A 20,031-nucleotide genomic window follows, 5' to 3' on the forward strand; every position below is an offset into this window, starting at 1 on the left:
CCTCATGGAGTCTGTTTTTCCAGCTCTGGGCTTTAGTGACTTTTTTCATTTTTCCTTTTAAATGCATGTTCTGCCAGAGGAAGTGCAGAGCTGTCTGACCTCGTTTGATTATAGAAACTTTAAAATTATTTCTATTGTGCTCCTCTCCCCTCTCCCCATGGAAGGAGCCCCAGTCTTAAGCATGTTTAGCCCAGTGTAGAAACCTAAAGGCCATCAGCAGTTTCCTTGTCACTTGCCTCAGTCAGAACTAGTAGCCTTGCTCTCCCCACTGCCTTCTCCATGTCTATTCCTTCTGCCTGACTGCCACGTCTCACCTCATCTTATCTGGCTGCCACACTGCCTTTAGGATTCAGCTCCAATGTACACTCCAGGTAGACTTCTCCAGTGTACCTCCCTTCCCCTCTCTCCAGAGGGTTGGATGCCTATATCTGCATTTCCATTGACCCTGGGCATATCTGTCATGGAATTTTCCACTGATTTGTAATCACTGATGTAGAGATCTGCTTTTCCATCTCTGGTAGACTGAGCTCCCAGAGGATGGGGAACCATGGGTTGGGCATCCTCAGCATAGAAACTGGCGCGGAGCCTAAAGCCAGACAGGCCAAGCCAGCGCCTACTTAGGAACAAATCTGTTTCCCTCCCTTTTTTTGCCCCTGGGTCTGGGCAGTTCCCATCTAGCCTTGAGGTCTCCCTCTGGCAGAGAGGCCAGGAACACCAATTAGGCAGCTGGTCTGGTCTGTAAGTGGTCTGTAAAGGCAGAGGCTGTGCTTATCTTTTACACCAGCCCTTGATTACAAAGTTGATAACTGCATAACTATTCGAATGAGTTAGAGTGGTATCAGATGTTCTCTATGCAGGTACTTCTGCAAGAGGGAACTTAGGAAGAAGAGCAAGCCAGTTTTTTGTTGTGCCCCGGAAGCCTAGAGAAGAAATGGTTTAGGGGACCCTATCCCCTGGTCTCAAGTCCTAGGTAGTAGACAGATTGAGTGGCCAAAGGAACTGGCAGATTTCCTTCTTAATTTGTTGTATGCAGAGGTGTCAAGTGGGCCCGACCCCTGGCCACCCTTACTCTTCTTTCTGGCACCATTCTGGTTTTTTTGTTTTGTTTTGTTTTTAAGATTTTATTTATTTATTTGACATTGACACAGTGAGAGAGGGAATACAAACAGGGGGAGTGGGAGAGGGAGAAGTAGACAACACCCCACCCACCCACCCCCGCCGAGCAGGGAGCCCAATGTGGGGCTCCATTCCAGGACCCTGGGATCATGACCTGAGCCGAAGGGAGATGGTTAACGACTAAGCCACCCAGGTGCCCCGTGTTTTTTAAGATTGATTTATTTTAGAGAGTGCGCAAGCATGTGCATGTGCACACTGGGGACAGGGGGACGGAGGAAGAGGGAGAGGAGAGACAATCTCAGGCACTCCCCACTGAGCACAGACCATGACACAGCATTCAAGCTCATGACCCTGAGATCATGACCTGAGCTGAAACAAAGAGTTGGATGCTCATTCCGGCCAAGCCACCCAGGAGCCCCTCTGGCAGTATTCTTCTGATGCATAAACTGGGCTTGATGAACTACTTCACTAAAGGTGCGAATAGGGGTTTAATGTATTGACACTGCTTAGGATGTCTGTCTCTTTAGGAAGGAGTCCTTTGCATATGAGGAGTAGTTCTGCTTAGTATCTCAAGGCCCTGGATCTAGGCCTGAGCTTGCTTGGCCCTTCTCTCCAGGCTTTGTGGTTTTGAGCAAGTCATCTCACTTTCCTCTAAAAGTAGAGTTGACAACACCCATTTCAGAGTTGTGCCAAGGTTCAAGTATGGTCCTTCTATGAAAGTGAATCTTAACTGAAATGCCAGATCAATTTTAATGATGATAATTCAGAAGTGGGCTGCTAGCCTGTTAACTCAAGGGCATGAACACTAATAAAATTCTAGGCACAAAAGTAGGAAGGCAGGGCATTGCTCAGCCACATGGTCTCACTGGGCCTCCTACCATCCTCTTCCTCAGCCAGGTATGTGTTGCTCTGCCTTGTCAGCCCCTTCAGCGTGAGTGTCCAGGACTCCCTGTTACTCCTCCTTATCTCCCCCAGGTGACCTCATCTACTGTCCACTCCGTCAGCCCATTGCTATCACCTGACCCAGGATTCTGGGCCAAGCCTTTCTTGGGGATCCACATCTACATCACCTCTTACCAGTGTCCCTTCATTCATCCACTTTAAACTCAAGCTGTCTGAAATGGAATTGGCCACATCTGACAGCATCACAGGCCCTCAACCTTTTACCTGGATGCTCAAAGTCAAAACTTGAGTTTTTCTCCTCCCATATCCATTGCTAGGTCCCATCAGTTCTCTAAATCTCTGCCCTTGGTGAAACTCTTCACATCTTCTTGCCTTCATTTCCTGTACCACCAGCCTAGTCAGGGCTCCTGTCATCTGGGTGCATCTCATGTCTGAACGGGCGCCACATTGAGGGGGAGCTGGAAACTGTGGACGTAAAGCATTTGAACAGGCCCTGGCAGATAGGAATACTCAAGTGATGGAACAAGATCATCACTGTCACCCCTTCCTGAGACTGCACTGACTGACTTTCCTGTTTTCCTCAGAGTATAGCCAAGTGACCCTTAGTGAGCCACTCAGCTCCACACAGTCCAGCCTTGTGCTTGTGACTAGCCGTCTTTTCCCTCTTCTCCGGCCACACTGACCTCCTTTCAGCCCCTTAGGGAAGAATGCCCTCCAGGTTTGCATGTGCTGCTTGATCTCTCTGCCAGTAAAAGCTTTTCTCCTTTCCCTCCCCTCTTATATGGATGCCACTACCTTCAGGAAGCTCCCCTACTGGTCCCTGTGGTTCATAATAGGCTCAGCTTGCTGGTTACATGATCCTACAGGATCCCACAGGTCTCCTTTTAGTCAGCACACCTGCAGAAGTTCACTTCTTCCCTCTCCTACGGCCATTTTAGGCTGGGGCTATCGTGGACACCGCTGTTTTTCAGGAGCAGGCCCTCAGTGATGTTCACGAGTGCAGGAACACTTCTGGCAGTACTTGTATGTGTTGCTGCCCTCCATGTAACTGGCGTGAATTTCTTAGAGATCTGCTCATTCTTTTGGTGCCATAAGACCCGATTCCAGTGTCTGCTTCTCCTCAAGCTGGCCCCTGGCCGTGAACAGTCAAGAGAAGTAACATCCTACACATGCCTTCTAGTCCCGAAGCTCTAGGCCTTGTAGACGCAGAGATTCTGAAACAGCCTCCGCCCTCACTGGGCTCAGTTTAGGAAAAAAGGCAACAGCATAACCATCACCTGGGTAGTAGAGGTATTGACCAGTGGCTTCTGAATTCTCAGTGGAAGATAATAGGGCTGGGCGTTTGAAGGATGAATAGGAGTTTGCCAACCACAGGGAAGAGTACTCTAAGCATAGACACGTAAGCAGTGGTGTGGTGCTGAGTTCTGTCCCCAGAGACTTGTTCATGGAGCACTTAGGAGGAGAGAATTAGTGCTGAGTCTAGATTTTAGTGCATTTCTCAGATCTTCCTTACTTTCTGCAGTCCCCTCAAACTTTAGTTTCATACTCTGCTATCAGAGAAGTCCCTTACAGTATAGCATGTGACTATAAATGTGAATCTCACAGTCTGGCAGGGCTGGATTCTGCCCCAGGTCAGATTAGCTATATGACTTTGGGAGCCTGTGGTTCCTACCCCAACACTGGGCACAGTGTATCTGCTGCCTCTCCTTGGTCCTTGATGTCCCCTTCCAGTAGCCACCATGGTTATTGGAGCTCTGCAGGCCACAGCTATTGGTCACTTCCTGCCCTCTCCTGGCTGCTGCAGCCTTTCCCTGGCTTACCTGACCTCCCTGGGCTTTGTGCTGCTGCACAGTTCTTGCCTCCCCCCAGTGTCTGCTCCTGCTTTTCCACACCTGCAAGATTCACAGCTCAGAGGAAATTTGTTGGCAATGGTGTGTACGACAGGTTGAGCCAGATGAGGGACAAGACCCCTGTGCTACTATGGGTAATGACTTTATTAGTGCAGTGCTGCAGCGGCCGTCTCTAGAGCTGCTGAAAGTAGGTCATAACTCTCCAGGGACTGTGGGAGGGTCAGGTAAATGAGCCTGTTTTAAATTCCTGGGAAAACCATTCCAATTACAGGTGCCGTGTTCACCTTCCCCCAGGAAATGCTCTCTCACTGGCACGAGCTAGCGTCTCCACATAGCCCCAGGACACTTATAAGCAGTTATGTTGGGAGGCTGTCCCCAGATGGGGGTAAAGGAGCCTCAGAACTGGGTCAGGCCCTTCCATGGAATTCCAAATTCCAGTAGACTTTTTCAGAGCATCTGGTTTAGACTTTTTGTTTGGGCTAGTACAAACTACTATACTATACGTTTTTTGCAGTTTTTCTTATTTTTCATTCTCCGCCCCCACAACTCATGGGCCTCCTGTTTTAAAAGATTTTGTCTGCCAATCAGATTGCAATTACTGTTCATTAAAAGACAAGTACAACGGGGCGCCTGGGTGGTGCAGTTGGTTGAGGGTCCTATTCTTGGTTTCAGCTCAGTTTGTAATCTTGGTCATGAGATCAAGGCCTGCATGGGGCTCCATGCTTGGGATTCTCTCTTCCTCTCCCCCTCCCACTCATGCTCTTCTCTCTATCTCTGTCTAAAATAAATAAATCTGTAAAAAAAAAGAAAAGAAAAGAAAAGAAAGAAAGGAGTATGTAGTAAATAGCAGTAAAAAGTGAATGAAACATGGTTGATGAGGAGGTTGAAGGTTGATATTTTCTGTGATGTGATAGCAGGTAAAAGAATGGCTCTTTCCATTTGGCACCAGTGGTCACGGGCTCAGGACTCTCTGTTTGCCTCTATCAACTCCCTAGACAGCCTGCTGGGAGCCCAGGGCTTAGATGAGGCTAATGTGTGTCTACTGCTGCTGGGTGTGGGGCTCTGAGTTGCCCAGGCCCCTGCATGGCTTCCTACTCCACCATCACATCATGTTAGAATGCAGGGTAAGGGTGGTCCACAGGGTGAGGGTGCAGAGAGAGGAGGGAGGAGCTCTTGGAGTGGGAGTAAAATCTCAGATTATCTGGGATTTGGGGTCTATGACTTGTGACCAAGATGCTGGGGTACTTGTTGCCCAAGAATAACCCTTGGATTTTATTTTTTAAATACCTTAAGTTCTCAGTCTGAGTTACATATTGATTCCAAGACCTCTTTTATTGTTCTTTAACAGAGTTGGGACCTGGTGCAACAAACACAAAACTACCTGAAACTGCTGCTTTCCATAATTAACAGCGATGGTGAGTCTGCCTGTGCCTGAGGCCTCAAGTATTGGATCTTCTGGGTATTCCCATGTCGTGATACCGTGAATATGTTTTTTGGGGGTCACACACCTACCTTTTGCTTTATGGGAGAAGGATTTAAGGATTCCCTTGTCCATTGGCAGCTTTATTCCACGTCCTCAAAACCTAATAAAACAAAATTGTGAGCTCATTACCATCTGAACTATGCATGGTGTTTCTACACTAGGTCAGCTGACCTTTGATCATCAGTGTTGTGTGTGGGGCCAGAATTACCTCTTCTAATTCAGGAAGATGAGAGAAAAATCAGTTCTGGTTTCTTAATGGGCATATACAAGAGTCCCTAGAGGGCCTGATCTCTGGCCCAGCTGTTTTGGGTGTTTTGATTGGATGGGTCCATCATGCTCAGGGTCTCTAGGGTGGACTGACTAACTCATCGATACCAGTCAAGACTTCTGTGGGGTTGCTCTTGCTTAAAGAAGTGGAAATGTATTAAGCTTACATAACCAAGAAAGCCCCAAAGCAGAGCCAGGTGCTGAAGAAATTTCACAAAGAATCTTCTTGTTTCTCATACCCACTGTCTCATTAGCTTTGTAACCATTCTTGATTTGTTTCCTGCCATCTGACCTCCCCCAGAAGAGAGATAGAGCCTCTCCCAGAGCTCATGCTCATTGACCCAGATAAGGTCAAGTGCCCATCCTTGAAGCTGTCGCTGTGACCAAGTACAAAAAGGGGCACATGCCTACCTCTGGGGTTAGGCAGTGGTTCTCTACCTGGGGTGGTACTGCTTCTGGGGAACAGGGTGTTGTAGGAACTAGAGGAAGGGAGCTTCTGGAAAAATGGGTGTTGTAGGAACTGGAGGAAGTCTGCTAACATTTGGTTCATGTTAGCCAAGAGTCCCAAATGTCCTGCAGTTCCTGGGACAGCCCTGCACACTGAAGAATTGTCTTCCTCCAAAATATCTGTAGGGACCCCTGAGAAATGCTGGGTAGGGATGTACATGTCAGCCCCACCTAAATGACTTGGGCAGTACTATCCAAACAGTACTGCTTTTCTAGAAAGTAGCCAGAAAGAAGAAATGGTGTGCACAGAGACAAGTGCCTTCTACCTACCCCTTTCTGGGAGTAGGTGGTAGAAGACTCGTGGGGAGGCCCACCAGGAGGAGGGAGACTGAGGGTGGTATGGCTCTCTGATACCAGACCAGGGTGGTGGCATGCCCTCTTTTCATGCATCCATATTTGCTTTTCCTCTGGGTTTCCTGTTGTGTGGCTCCTGAATAGATGACAGCGGGCTGCTGGTACACTGTATCTCAGGCTGGGATCGGACCCCCCTCTTCATCTCTCTCCTACGCCTTTCCTTGTGGGCTGTGAGTATGGATGGGCTGGGCCGTGGGGTCAAGGATCTACCAAGATCTACTCTGGGAGCAGTAGGACTATCTCCAGAAGTTAAGAGATTTGGAGTGAGGAACCCCAGGTGTTCAGAGCACGTGTTAGGTTTAACACTATTTTGGGGACTGTTGGGCAGCTCGGTTGTCACTGGGTCTGTAGTTGCAGTTCAGCTCATGGGACTAGAAGAGGGCTTTGTCATGGGGAGTCATTTTTCTAATCTTAGCATGTCTCTCTGGTCTCTTCCAGGATGGACTTATCCACACATCCCTGAAGCCTGCTGAGATCCTCTACCTAACCGTGGCCTATGACTGGTTCCTCTTTGGGTAAGCCTTCGGGGAATGTTAGGTTGTTGGGTGGGCACAATGCCTTGGGAACAGTGTTTCTGTGTGTATGTGGGTGTGGTGGCTCCTGTGACAGGGTTAGAGGTAAAGACAATTCTACCTCCTTGGGAAAGACAGAAGGTGCCTATCAGGCCCCATCTGAGATTGTGGTGCCAAAGCCATGGTCTGTCCCCGTAACTCCCTTTTGTCCCCTTTTGCCCTCCTGTCTGGTGCGCTGTTCGCTTTGACCTCCTTGCATTCTTGTTGCAGGCACATGTTGGTAGATCGGCTCAGCAAAGGAGAGGAGGTGGGTACCATGAGCAAATGCTGAGGCTCTGAGAGCAACAGCATGACATCCTGCTTGGCGTCCACACATAGTGGGCAGTTCCTTGCCTAGTGCGTGCAGGGATCAGGCAGCATGGCCACAAAAGCATCAGCACAATAGCCCCCTTTCTGAGCCTCTGTTCCTCTCCTGTGCAGTGGAGAATAATGCTTTCCCACATGGCTGCCTTGACCTCCAGCTGTCAGTCCTCTTCTCCTTGGTTTTGCTGCCATCTTTCTCATATGGATGATCTTGTTTTCTGCACTCAGTTATGGAATGAAATTACAAGCCTTTCCTGGGCTCCTCAGCCCTACAGTTACAGCCCAGAGGCTCTTCCCAGTCTCTCTTTCCTATTCACACCATTCAGCAACTTTTAAGCCCCAGGGCTAGCCAAGCAAGCAGGGTCCTGCCCAGCTGCTCCCCGTCGGCCCAGGGAGCAGATCCACACCAGTCACAGACCCAGACCAGGCACAGCCAGCCAGCCTCCAGGATCTCCTTACTCTTTGGGCACTGTCCCCTCTTCCTCTCTCTGCCTTCTCTATACCCCATCCTTTTCTACTTTTTGCAGTCTTTGCCTCTTTGGTATGCTTATTTTTCAGCCAGTTTTCCTTGCATGCAGATCTGGACTCAGACCTGAGTTTGAACCCTGCTTGTCCCACCTATTACTTGGTGACCTTGAGTAATGTGATTCACCTTGAGTCTCCTGGTGTTGATCATGCTTCCTCACAAAGAAGAATGAGTCTAGGTGCCCAGAGTGGGAGCTGTCACATAGCATTAGCGCTTTCTCTTCTGCCCCCTGTCCATCCCCACCCCCCGCCCTGTTTTCCTGAAGCATCTTTCTCACACTACTAAGGCTGCCTTCTTTCCAAGCATCTTATCTTGTGCCTCCTCCTTTTGTTCCTCCCTCTCAGCAGCTCCTCTCCCCTTCTAAATCTCTTCTTCTGAGTGCTTATCACATCTGCCAGGGCTGCAGAGCTCATAAGCCTGTTCCTCAGAGGCCTCCATGAACTCTGTCAGAGGCAGTGACTTTGGCATTGAAAACAGCACATAAAGCCCCTTTGCAGCCTCTCATTTGGAGACTGACTGGCACTCCAGAACATTCTGTCCTCCATACCATCTCCCCGACTCTCAGAGCCAGCCAGATTCTGCCTTCAGAAACTGGACAGAGGATGAGGCCAAGTCCATTGGGCTCTGGATTCAGACCCTGGCCACCTCTCAGCATCAACAGGAGGGTCTCCTCAGCTGGAAGGGTTGGTTTTCAGGGTGTGGGCTTTTCTCTTACCTCTACCAGACACTAGATGCTGATGCTTTAAAATAAACAAACAAACAAAACAGTTAAACGGCACTCTGTCCTCTTCCCCAGCCCTTGAGGTTCACAGCACGCTAGCATATTAAAGATTAAAGAGTCTGTGGTGAAGACACCTATTTAATTTTATGTAACCCAACATTTTTATACTGACCTAACCTGGGGTACCCTCCCTCCCTTTTGATGGTGGGGGTGGGGGGTCGGTGTTTGTTTGAGGAAATCATATGGGGCTCTGCGATACCATGTTTGTGTTTATCCAAGTGAGGGTTTGATGGACCACACCTTTCAGAATCACTGGGAAGTTTGTTTAAAAACTGTAGAGACTGCTTTGTGTGCACTTCGTGGGGGCCCATTTGATAGGGCACTGGCTGGAAGGGAGGAGAGAGGTGGTGGGACTGCAGCTAGAGGTCAGGAGCCGCCTCTTGCGCCTGCCCATCTCAGACTCTGAGCCAGACCTTGGCTGCCCCTCACCCCTGGTTCTTCTGAACTACTATTTCTGGGTGTTCCTCTTACAAAAATCTGATCCCTTTCCTTTCCATCATGTTCAGTGCCCATTAATCTCCTCACCCCCAAATAATCTCTCTCCCAGCTGTTCTTCCCAGTTAACCTTTCTCCTTGGGATTCTTAGGAAAGGCTGAGCGGGGAAAGCTGCCTTCTCTTTATCCTTTTCAGTGGCTTGAGAACATGCATGTTGAATTTGAAGATGTTTGAAAACTCACTGGCTTACCCTTGTATATTTTTCCTTCCCTCCTTGCCCTAACCCAGGCACATTACCCTGCCTGCCAAACACTCTCCCACCCATTTATACCATTTATAGAGCAGAACATCCATCAGGGTCCCTGAGGCAGGCTGTTGTCCATCAGGGGCTGACCAGGTGGCTGGCTCCCCTCTCCTGGGAGCTGAGTCACCTAGATTTCTCTCCTTGGAGAAAGCTGTCTTCTCATGTGTGCTGCTTTTTGGTTTCTTCAGATTTTCTTCTTCTGCTTCAATTTTTTGAAGCATATCATCTCTGAGGAGTTCTCTGCTTTGAAGACACAGAGGTGAGGAGACACCTGTTCTCTCCCACTGGGCAGGGTACTCTGGGAAGGGCCACTATGGGAAGAGTAGGCAGGGTCTCACTCACCGTCTGATTCCCTGCCTGGCTTCCCCGCATGCTTGGCAAGTTAGCGTCTCATCCCTGCCTTCCCTCTGAGGGTAGGGATTCCTGGTGACAGCCAGTGGGGAAAGAGGCTCTTCTGCCTGTGAGGCAGGGCTGGGGTCAGCCTGCACTCATGTGAACAGAAAGGCTTTGGGACAAAGGAGTGGTCTCTGGTGACTAGGAGAGCAGGGCACATTGCTGCAGTGAAAAGCCAGCCTAGGGATAGGAGGACTCCCAGCACCCCAGCTCTGGCTGAGACAGCAGATTCGTCTGGCTGTCCTCCTGCTGGTCCTGCAGAGGTGTGTCTGCATCTCTTTGCAGCCCACCACCATGGAACAGAGTTTGCCTCCAGCCTGGGAAACACAGGAGTCTTATCTGGAAGTTCCCTTACAAACTTTCTGAGAGTTGGTGTCTTTGAATTGACTTGCCTTCCAAATCCAAGCTCCTAGGTGTGTTGGGTCAGATTGAATGCCGAGGGGCCAAGGTGAAAGGAAGGAGTCAGGCTTTGCTGGCCTTTCAGTAGTGGCCTGACATTTTGCAGGACTTTAGGTAGGACTTGATTTGCCAGTGAGTTGGAGCTTCTTTCCCAGGCACGCAGCATGCTGGGCATGGAGACGACAAAGAAGACCCCAGCCCAGAATGTAATTCAGTATTCTGGTTTCTGTTTACAGGAGGAAGAGTTTGCCAGCCCGTGATGCAGGCTTCACTCTGGAAGATATCTGTATGCTGAGTGAGTTTTAGGCCCCAACAGATTTCCTTGCGTATGTGCATCTTTCTGAGTATAGACCATGCAGGAAGTTTGTTCTAGAAACTTCTCTTTCCAGCTGTATGGTGTGGAAGAGCTAGGGGACCAGTAGTTTGAGAAGATAATGAGAAGATAATGTGATGACTGATGACACTTGCTTCTTTCAGGACGAAAGGACCGTGGCAGCACTACCAGCCTTGGCAGTGACTTCTCTCTGGTCATGGAGAGCTCCCCAGGAGCTGCCGGGAGTTTCACCTATGAGGCTGTGGAGCTGCTCCCTGCAGGAGCACAGACTCAGGCATCTTGGTGAGGGGCCAGGCTGGAACTAAGCTTGCTCACAGCTGTGGCCCAGGGCCACGAGCTCCAGGGAGCCCCAAGTACAAAGGGAGCCCCTGACAGTAGGACTGAGAGCACAGCTCCATGCCCTGCTGTCTCTCCTAGACCTCAGAGGCCAGCCATCTGGTTGGTGAGGGGCACTGTCTGTGGTGGCCTGGGAACATAAAGGGCTGGGGCTCCCTGTGGGATTAAGAAAGAAGCCTCAAGGCTGGGCAGACAGGGTGGGGTGAGGGGAAGCTGGTGTTAAAAGAGATTCCCTGGGGGAGCTCCCTTGTATCATTTGCTTGGGGGTGTGGGGCCAGTTAGAAAAAAGAAGAAAACAGTGAGTTCAATATGATGATTATGAATTGGGAACTTGTTTGAGGGTGAAGTCTTCTGAGAATCTGATGACTCTGTCTCTAGACAGATGATTCAGACTTTTGTATTACAAGGAGAGGCAGTTACTGAGCTGTTAGGAATCTAGTGTGTTCTCCGAGGCCAGTAGTATAGTGTTTTATTTGGATGTAACATTCCCTCTTATGAAGACCCAATCCTTGCTGCTCATAGCTGAGCCTGAGGGAATGCTAATGTGTACCCATCTCCATATGGCATTTTCCCAGTGGAGGTAAGAACTGGGCCCTGACATTTGGTAAAAGTGGGCAGAGGGCTTGCCTGGGGTTGCGCCTTGGCTAACAGCCCTACTCTTTCTACTGCAGGAGGAAGAGCCACTCATCCTCTCCACAGAGTGTGCTCTGGAATCGGCCACAGCTCTCGGAGGACCGCCTGCCTTCCCACCAGGGGCTGGGGGAAGCCAAGTCTTCCAGCTCCTCATCCTCAAACCATTCTGACTTTTTCAGGATGGGTAGCAGTCCCCTGGAGGTCCCCAAACCCAGGTGAGGAGCTCCAAAGCCTCTAATGGTGGAAGTGGTTAGCCTTACCTTCTTAATAAGCCTGGAGAGTGGGGTTCCGGCCCATGAGCTGGTGTCTAAGATGGTGTCTTGGGACAGAGTTCCTTGGCATGCAGCCTGGTGGGGAGTGTACCCAGGAGGCAGAGGGGTTTAACAAGCTTGCAGGCCTACCCCTGTCCAGAGGATGCATTAATCTTTGAGTAAGAGCTGGTTTGTAGAATGATTTGAGACTCCTTCCCAGAGCCCTAGCAGATGAGGAATCTAGAAGGTGTACTGATGGCAGTGTGATGGGCAGAGGGTGAGGGCTGCCTCCCCCTATTGCCTTTGATGGGTCTCAGCCTTCATGGCCCTCACATTCTGCTTAACAAGATGGATCCAAATCCTCAAAGTCCTTGGTTCTTGAATTCCATGTCTGGATTGGCGAAGCGGTGAGGAGAAAAGACAGGGAGTTAGGCTAGATATGTGTGGTTCAGGCAAACCTTGGGAGACTCTGTACACCTGAGAAGTGCTCAGTCAGATGGACAGGTGTGGCTGGAGTGTGCTGCAGGAATAGTGTTCCCTAAAAGAGAATAAAGCTGAATACTGGGCAGGGCCTTAGGGTTGAGGGATGGTCTGGCACTTGGGAAAAGCATTTCCTGGCTGACCCTGTACCACTTTTTCTATGTGATACCCACAAGGAAAGAATCCTGTGAATTGCTTTGTTTTCTCAAGTCTTGAGAATGTCTGCCCCTTCTGGAGAGAACAAAGCAGTCTGTGACTTATGAGTCCCTTGATAAATTCCAAGGAGAAAGAAGCATTTAGCATAAAGAGTATGAGCTGTGAAGTCTACCTCAGTTTGAACGGGCTCTGAAATGGACTGTTCCAAAAGTTTCAGGTCTTTTCCTCGTAGCAGGTCTATTAACGGTGAGGAAACTAAGCCCCAAAGTCATAGGCCTATTACAAGAAAAGACCTGAAATTTCTGGAACCCTCTCCCTATCCCTACCTTCTGGCTTTTCTCCATGGGTAAAAGCAGGCAGTGGAGGAAGCGCACCCTCCCCATGCTAGCAAAGCAGATCAACTCTAGGCCGGTAGGAGTCCCACTCAGTGCACTGACCAGGGGAGTCCTGTGTGCTCACCTCTGAAGGTGAGCCCTTCAACCTGGAGTGCTGCTGTGTCTGCCAGTGGTGTAGATTAGTCTACTAGATACTAAACAAAGACCATGACCCCTCTGGCCCCACAGGGGGTTTGATGAAGACAGCTGGGTACATATGGTGCCAGGCTAACAAGGCCACATGCCTGTGCTCGGTCCTGTCCTCTGTGTGTGCCGACTGCCATGCCACCCTTGTCTGCATGCCTGGCTTTCCTCAGGGCTACCCTGGGGCTGGGGCACCATGACCTAACCCTCGCAGTTCTGGGCTGGAACTCTTGTTCAATGTCCCCATCTCCTTTCCTGCCTGAGCAACATTGCTGAACAGTGGGGAAGGAGTCTGGAGAGTCCTCCTATCCTCTTGGGTCCTGCTGTAGCCTTAACTGTCCAACTGCTAGGGCTTCCCGCTAAGGCTGTACTCACCTCTTTGCACACCCCAGCTTTTTATTATCGCCAAGAGATCCTACTTCCTGCCAAGAGATCCTACTTCCCAATCTTGTGATCATTTCCTTCAGTCTCACCAGTGGTTCTCTGCCTGCACTGGGTGGCTCAGACTCCTAGGGTTGGCCCAGGAGAGCTACAAAGGCCCCTGCCTAAGAAGACAGAGGAGAGTTGGGGGTGTCCTCTGGCCTTTCAGCCCTGTGTGCTTAGCCTAGTCAAGGCTGGGATAGCTGGACCAAAGTGGGGCACAAGGCCTTGAAGAGGCGTGGGCTGGGCTGCTTTGAAGTGTTTGGCTCTGCCTGTCTATTCTGGGAATGCCCGCTTGGAGCCCGGCTGGTCTGGCCAGGCAACAAGGTTCTGGACTGGCTGCCTGTTTGCCAGAGCTTCTGAAAGACAAGATTATTCAGATTTGGAGCATTCTAATTATGTATTTCCATTAACATTAAAATTAATTTAGTCTCTTTTATCTTAAAGTGCCTGAGGGATCCTGTCATTAGCTTCCCTGCCTCTCTTAGGTAACAACAGCCAATCAGCTTTTTAATGCAGTAGGGGGAACTGTTATGGAAAGAAACCTTTTAGTAAAGCTATCTGTGACAGCTGAAATTCCCCTCATTATGTGAATTCTTGGGGTTTTGAATGCTCCAAATTCTATAAGCGGATCTCTCTTAAAGCAGGACTTCCCTAGGAAAGGAGCCAGTAAAGCTTTATTTGAAGTTAAGAAGTAGGTGTTGGGCTGGGAAAAAAGTTCTGTGGGGTGCTAATTCTTATCGAGTCCCAAGCTCATCCTCCTCTATGAGAAGGCTGGTGGCTTTTTGCTTTATTAGCTGCTACTGCGACAGCTTCTCATTGAGCTGCATTTCTGGACCATTTTAAATCTCTAATCAGCTGCAGGACAGGGGGCTGAGAAGAGGCAGGGCCAATGCTCTGAGCTCACATGCCTCCCAAGGTCCTAGTTAGTAAGTGGCTCAGCCCCGTGTGGCCTTGGTCTCTACTCCAGAGTAGACATCTTTAGGGGTGGGAGGTTGCTAGCACAGCACTATTCTTGCCTGAGGAGGGATGGTGCCACCACTGAGCCCAGCTTGAAGCTAAGCTGCCTAAAGAGCAGATCAACTTGGCTAAGGGACACCTAGCAGTCTGGTTGAATAGCTAAGTAGAAACACAGGAACCAGCTTCTGTTGCCCAGCTAACTTCTCTTTCCCCATCTTCCACCACACATCAACTGCTAATTATAAGCAGTGAGCTCTGTCCTAGGCTAGGTTGTGTTTAATGAGGCAGAGAAACCAGATTGCTTTCTGCAACACATAGGGTTCCTGTCCCATGTTTGACATTGTCTTGCATAGCATCATGGCTTCAAACCAAGGATGAGTGGTAAGAAGCCTAAAGGCATTGCTAGCTTAAGACCCAGAAAAGGACACTTAGAATCCTAAAATATTTCTTGAGCTGCTGTGGGAATGCAGATGTTCCCTACCTCTTTCTCTCTCTCCCTCCCTTCTTTCTCTCTCTCGCACACACATACCAGTGTTTAAAGGTTTAAAGTCTGGGCTGGGGAAAACTGACATTTTTTCCTTTTTTTTTCTTCCCAAATGTGATAAGAAATCCTGTCCTAACCATCTCTGAAATCAGTTGCTCTGTGAGTTCAGGAACTTGTTGAATTGAAGGAATCTTCCCTAAAGCCCCATTCCTGGAAGCATTCACTTAGGCTTGGGGGTTGGCAGGTATAAGTGTAGATTAGAGGTGACATCCAGGCCCCCTCAAAGTTTGGGATTTTAGGTCTTGGATCAAACATTCATTCCTTACATGACTTCAGACATGTCACTTGATGGCTTTGAATTTTTGTTTTCTCATCTATGTAATCAGAGGTTTAGACAGGCAACTTCCACGTTCTTCCTAGTTGTGTACCTTCAAGCCTTCTGTGTCAGTTCAGGTACTTCCAGATGCAATTAACAAAAACCCCATCTCAAGAGGTTTAAGTAGTAAGGGAACACTGTTGGTTCTTATGGAAAAGTCCAGTGGAAAATACGACCTTCAGGTGTAGTCTGGTCAAGGTTCCAACTCCATTTTCCTGTGGTTCATTTCCCTTGCCTCCTTCCACATGCTAGCTCTGTCATCTGCCCAGCTTCCCTAATGGTGAACAGCCACTCCCGAGCACCCTGCTTCCTTTCTCACATTCAGGGATCACATGAGGACCTCCCTTCTAACCACGAACCACAAGTTCTGTGCTTTATGCCAGTTGAAAATTATGTGCCCATTCCTGAACCAGTCCCTGAAGCCCCTACCACCCCTTATCAGGAAGGAAGATCAGTATACTTTGGGGCTAGTTTGGGCCAAGTTTCAGTCCTAGCTTTGCCACTCCTAGCTATGTGTGACTTGGAAAAATCACTTCCCTCCTGAGCTCAGTTTTTTCATTCCACCTTCAATGATCAAGTGATTGATGATCCTGGCTTCCATAAATTTGGGTGTAAATGAGTTAATAGAACTAAGTATCTGGCACATCGTAAATACTCATCCTTTCCACAAATGCTCAGTAAACTGTAGTTGTGGTGAAGGACCTGTCCTTATTCACCTGTCTGAGAGCCATTTCAGGGCACTAGGCATCTGGGTAAAAGGCCAGGCCAGGCACTGCAAGACAGACCTGTTTATTCATGCCTCAGCTCTGTGGGTTGGGACAGCTCTGCTTGTGTGGGTATTCTTGTATCTTTTTCCATAAAGGACTAACTAAAAGATAACCTGCCTGAATCCTGTCCACACTGGGTATCTGGCAGGACATGGTTTTGGTGGGGGGGAGGGGAGTGGGAGTTGCAGCTCTTTTGGTGCTATAAAGAGGGGCCTAAGCAGTATCCAGATAAGGGAATGAAGTGTTGCCAAAAATCCAGTCTCCTAGGCAGAAGTGTGAGCCCTCCAAGCCCTGGGGATGTGGACAAATGACCTTGGAAGCACCATCAGCTCCACAGTTCTCCAGTTTGAGGGAAGCTTGGCCCTATGTTCTCTCTGGCTCTATAGATATATTTAGGAGCTAGAACTCAGACCTCTCTCTCTCCCTTTTCTTTTTCCTGCCTTTTTTGTACTTGAGTAAAGACACAGGGCAGTAGAATGTGGGGTCTTAAAAAGCTGATGAAGTTACCTATGTACTGAGACTATCTTGAAAGTATTCCTTCTTTCATTTGGCAGGTGCAGGTACTACTTCTGGTGACTGTTGCTTTCTTTCATCTTTAGGTGTCCCCTCCAGACAGCTAATCCAGACTGGCACTTAGGAGCACCTCTCTGCTTAGCATAGTCCCTTGCTGTCAAACCCAGGAGCTGAACAATTGCTTTGCAGCCCTTTCTTTGACAAAAGCCTCAAACAGGAAGATTTGTCTGCAGCCAGTTGCTTGCTGAGATGGCTTTATGTCCCCTGGGATCACACACCCTGTTGCTATCTGTGCTGCCTACTTCATTCCACAGTATCCCCTGGCTCCCCCAGATGTATTTCTTGCCTGGTGGTGCTAACTTCTGGATGCTTGGGAAGTGACTAGCCTAAGGGAACCAGGAATCCTCATATCCCATCTTTCTGTCCTTCTTCCATTGGTAGTTTGAGTCTCTAATAGCCTGGGCAGGGGTTGGTGGAGAACATAAGAAACCTCTATGTTCCCAGCCCCAGGAGTGCCCCATCCTACTCAGCATCCCTTCCATTCCCTCAATACTCTGGTGTTTAGCCATTGTTTTCCTACAGACTGCTAAAACTGGAAGAGGAAATCTGCCCTTAAAGTTTGAACAGTAGATGAGATTTGGGGAGCTAGGGTGACCTGGGTCGAGTTATGGGGACTGAAGGCCCAGCAAAACCTGGAGGAAGCACAGGGAAACTACCAGGCTGTGGATGTGATTTGCCCTCTCCTGGGTAGCTGTCTCTTTGATTTACAGACTGCTTAAGTCCTGCCAAGTTTAGAAACAAGGAAATCCTGCTTTGTGGGACCTGAGGGGGCTTCCACCAGGTAGCAGACCATGTCCTATTTTCCTCCCTAATGCTGCTGTTGCACACCTTCCAGAGTTTAGCAGGAATGATGAATGTGGAAGTCTCTGTGTTGCAGGGGGTTCCTATTCATGGCAGCTTTAACATAGAAAACCATCTGTTTTCCCGGTCTCAAGGTGGTTCTGTTGTAGGACAAATCTGTAATCAAACTTGGCTTTAAAAATCTCTTCTTGCACTCACTAGCTATGGGACCTTGAGTAAGTGTCTTCACCTGTCTGGACTGTCATTTTTCTCTGTCTCTAAGATAAGGGTGGTTAAAGATTACCAGAGATGTAGTGCTTGGTCAGAGCATCACTCGGGTGGCAGCTGCTTGAGGATGAGGCTGGGATGGCTACTCATGAGGGCTGTTGCCTCAAACTTGGAGACATTGATGCCAGCTAACTGGGTGGGCCAAGGTCAATGAATGTCTTTCTCTATTTCCGACCCCCTGTACCACTCATGCTTCTGTGTTACTGGGTTCCTATAGAAGTACTTTCTGCTATTCTTGAATTAAAGAATAAAGGGTCAAACATCAAAGATGCTTTACCCCTGGGGATGGAGACCTGGAGTAGCCGACCAAAGGGCCTTGTTTGATGTTTTACTATCTCCTCCCTTCCTCCTCCACCCCCAGTGACTGGGCTACTGCCCTGAGACAGTAGAGAGAGGTTAGCTATCAGCCAGAAGGTGATGGCAGCAGTAGATTGCCAGTACAACTTTCCTCTCCCTGCACTGCCCAAACTTCCATCTGAAAAACGCCTAATAAAGCTGTCAGGTTGCCTGCCTGATTCATCCCTTCCCTTTAGGGTATAACCATTAAGGTCACTGGGTTGATGCATGTGAATACAAACTATGGCTCCTGGAAGGTGCTGCAGAGAAAGCATATGTGTGTGGGGTGGGAGGTGCCTCAGGGCTCCCATCACCTCACTTTTCAGTCTAGGTCACCACCCTCCACTGTCCCCAAGAAGCTTATTCTCCCATTGCTCTGATAAGAGTTCAGTGGCCCCAGAGTTGTGCCTTGCCCACCCAGCCAATCTGCATGCCAGGGGGTATGCGGTGATCCTGTCTCCCTATTTCCTGGGGCATCCAGCCTTGTTCCTCCTTTTGGTGCTGCTGAGATTGTACTTGCTCTGTCAGCCACCAGGGCAGGCTTGCCCTGACCTGAGGCTTTGGTTGATGGCTCACCTCTTCTCATTCTGCTTTGCTCTTGTTCTTTTGCTTCTGTAAGTCTTTGCATAAAGCATTGTCCTCACAGCTGAGCCTGCCTTATGGTCTATACTCTTTTTTCTCAGTCACAGCCTATCCAGCTGTTTTGGTACTTTTGAAGAAAGTGGTTGACTTTACAGAAGCTCCACCAACAGAAGCTTGCGGCTATGGCCCAGGACCACCATAGCCCCACCCCCACCCCTCCAGAGGGCCTCCCCTGTCAGGCATATGACTGACTGTGCATCATCTCCCCTCTCTCTCCTCTCTGCCCCAGATCAGTGGACCATCCCCTGCCCGGATCCTCTCTCTCCACAGACTTTGGCAGCTGGCAGATGGTAACAGGCTGTGGCAGTATTCAGGAACGGGCTGTCCTGCACACAGACTCCTCTCTCCCTTTCAGCTTCCCGGATGAGCTCCCTAACAGTTGTCTGTAAGTGTCTTGCTTGAGAAGGCAGGATACTCCCCTGCCCATATCAGAAGCTGGTGAGCAATCAAGAGTGTTGGTTAAGGAGTGAAGCAGCAGCTGGCTCGGAATTCCTGCCCCTCCCCAGTCTCAGCTAAGTATACCTCACTGTTTCTGGACTCCTGAGGTATGGAAGAGGCTTCATGGGCTGTTCAGGATGTGTGTTGCAGTGTGTGTTCACTCTCTTGAGCCTCCAAAACTCATCCACAGGTGCCTTGGGGCACACCCTGAGGGAAAGCTGTCGGACTGTAACTATAGAAGGTTCTATTTCTGTCCAGGGCTTTGCCTGACATGAGAATCCTTTGAAATCAGAACAGTGGGGTAGTGAAGGTAGGTGTATGGTTGAGACCACAGCCAGAATGGAGCTGGGTCAGCTCAAGGGATGTGCTCCTCTGAGCAGAACCAAGGGTTCCTTGCCATCCCCTTCTTCCTTTTGTCTTCTGCTTTTGCCTCTAGTCAGGAAAGAAAATTGGATGGGGATACCAAATCTCAGGCCTGTAAAATCCTCTTGCTTTAAGGCTCCAGTACTGGGCTTCCAACTCTTAAATGTATCTGCTTGAGTGGCTGCCTCTGTGGCAGCCCCCTGCCCCCTGCCTGCTTTACTGCTTCATGGATGTCAGGCAGGGTAGAGCCTCTAGTGGCCTGGGGAGCAGGGCACGCTCCTCCCCAGGATGGGCTGAATGAACTTCAGGTGCTGGGGGTTCATTGTCACCACCAGAATCTGGCTTATAGCTACCAGAGCTGACTGGTCAGAGGTGAGTTGCCCTGGGGAGTTAGGAAGGATCTGGGGCACCTGGGTGGCTCAGTTGGTTAAGCAAATGCCTTTGGCTCGAGTCATGATCCCAGGCTCCTTCGAGGGAGCCATGTCAAGCTCCTTACTCAGCAGGGCGCCTGCTTCTCCCTCTCCCTTTGCCTGCTACTCCGCCTGCTTGTGCTCTCTCTCTATCAAATAAATAAAATTTTCAAAAGAAGAAGAAGGATCCCTACTGAGGGCAGACAGAAGCCAGACCTTGGGATTACAAGATGGAATAGGCCTAAGAGTCATCTTTGGAGGACACAAACATCTCTGCCCCTGCTTGATAGCAC

General features: G+C 49.4%; 1 protein-coding gene across 5 annotated transcripts in view; it reads left to right on the forward strand.

Moving 5' to 3' along the window:
- The window catches only part of MTMR14 (myotubularin related protein 14), a 45,979-nt gene that overhangs the window by 23,377 nt on the left and 2,571 nt on the right, over positions 1 to 20,031 (forward strand). For 2 of the 5 annotated variants that reach the window (XM_059390235.1, XM_059390236.1), the window contains exons 10-18: positions 5,218 to 5,284; positions 6,565 to 6,650; positions 6,919 to 6,995; positions 7,263 to 7,299; positions 9,590 to 9,660; positions 10,430 to 10,488; positions 10,671 to 10,809; positions 11,535 to 11,711; positions 18,757 to 18,912. In XM_059390235.1, coding sequence (XP_059246218.1) covers positions 5,218 to 5,284; positions 6,565 to 6,650; positions 6,919 to 6,995; positions 7,263 to 7,299; positions 9,590 to 9,660; positions 10,430 to 10,488; positions 10,671 to 10,809; positions 11,535 to 11,711; positions 18,757 to 18,912 — 869 coding nt within the window. The remainder of the gene's footprint in view (positions 1 to 5,217; positions 5,285 to 6,564; positions 6,651 to 6,918; positions 6,996 to 7,262; positions 7,300 to 9,589; positions 9,661 to 10,429; positions 10,489 to 10,670; positions 10,810 to 11,534; positions 11,712 to 18,756; positions 18,913 to 20,031) is intronic. The other 3 variants (XM_059390237.1, XM_059390240.1, XM_059390241.1) reach the window with 2 other exon arrangements.

Source organism: Mustela nigripes, chromosome 2, assembly GCF_022355385.1.
Source record: "Mustela nigripes isolate SB6536 chromosome 2, MUSNIG.SB6536, whole genome shotgun sequence".
Taxonomy (NCBI): domain Eukaryota; kingdom Metazoa; phylum Chordata; class Mammalia; order Carnivora; family Mustelidae; genus Mustela; species Mustela nigripes.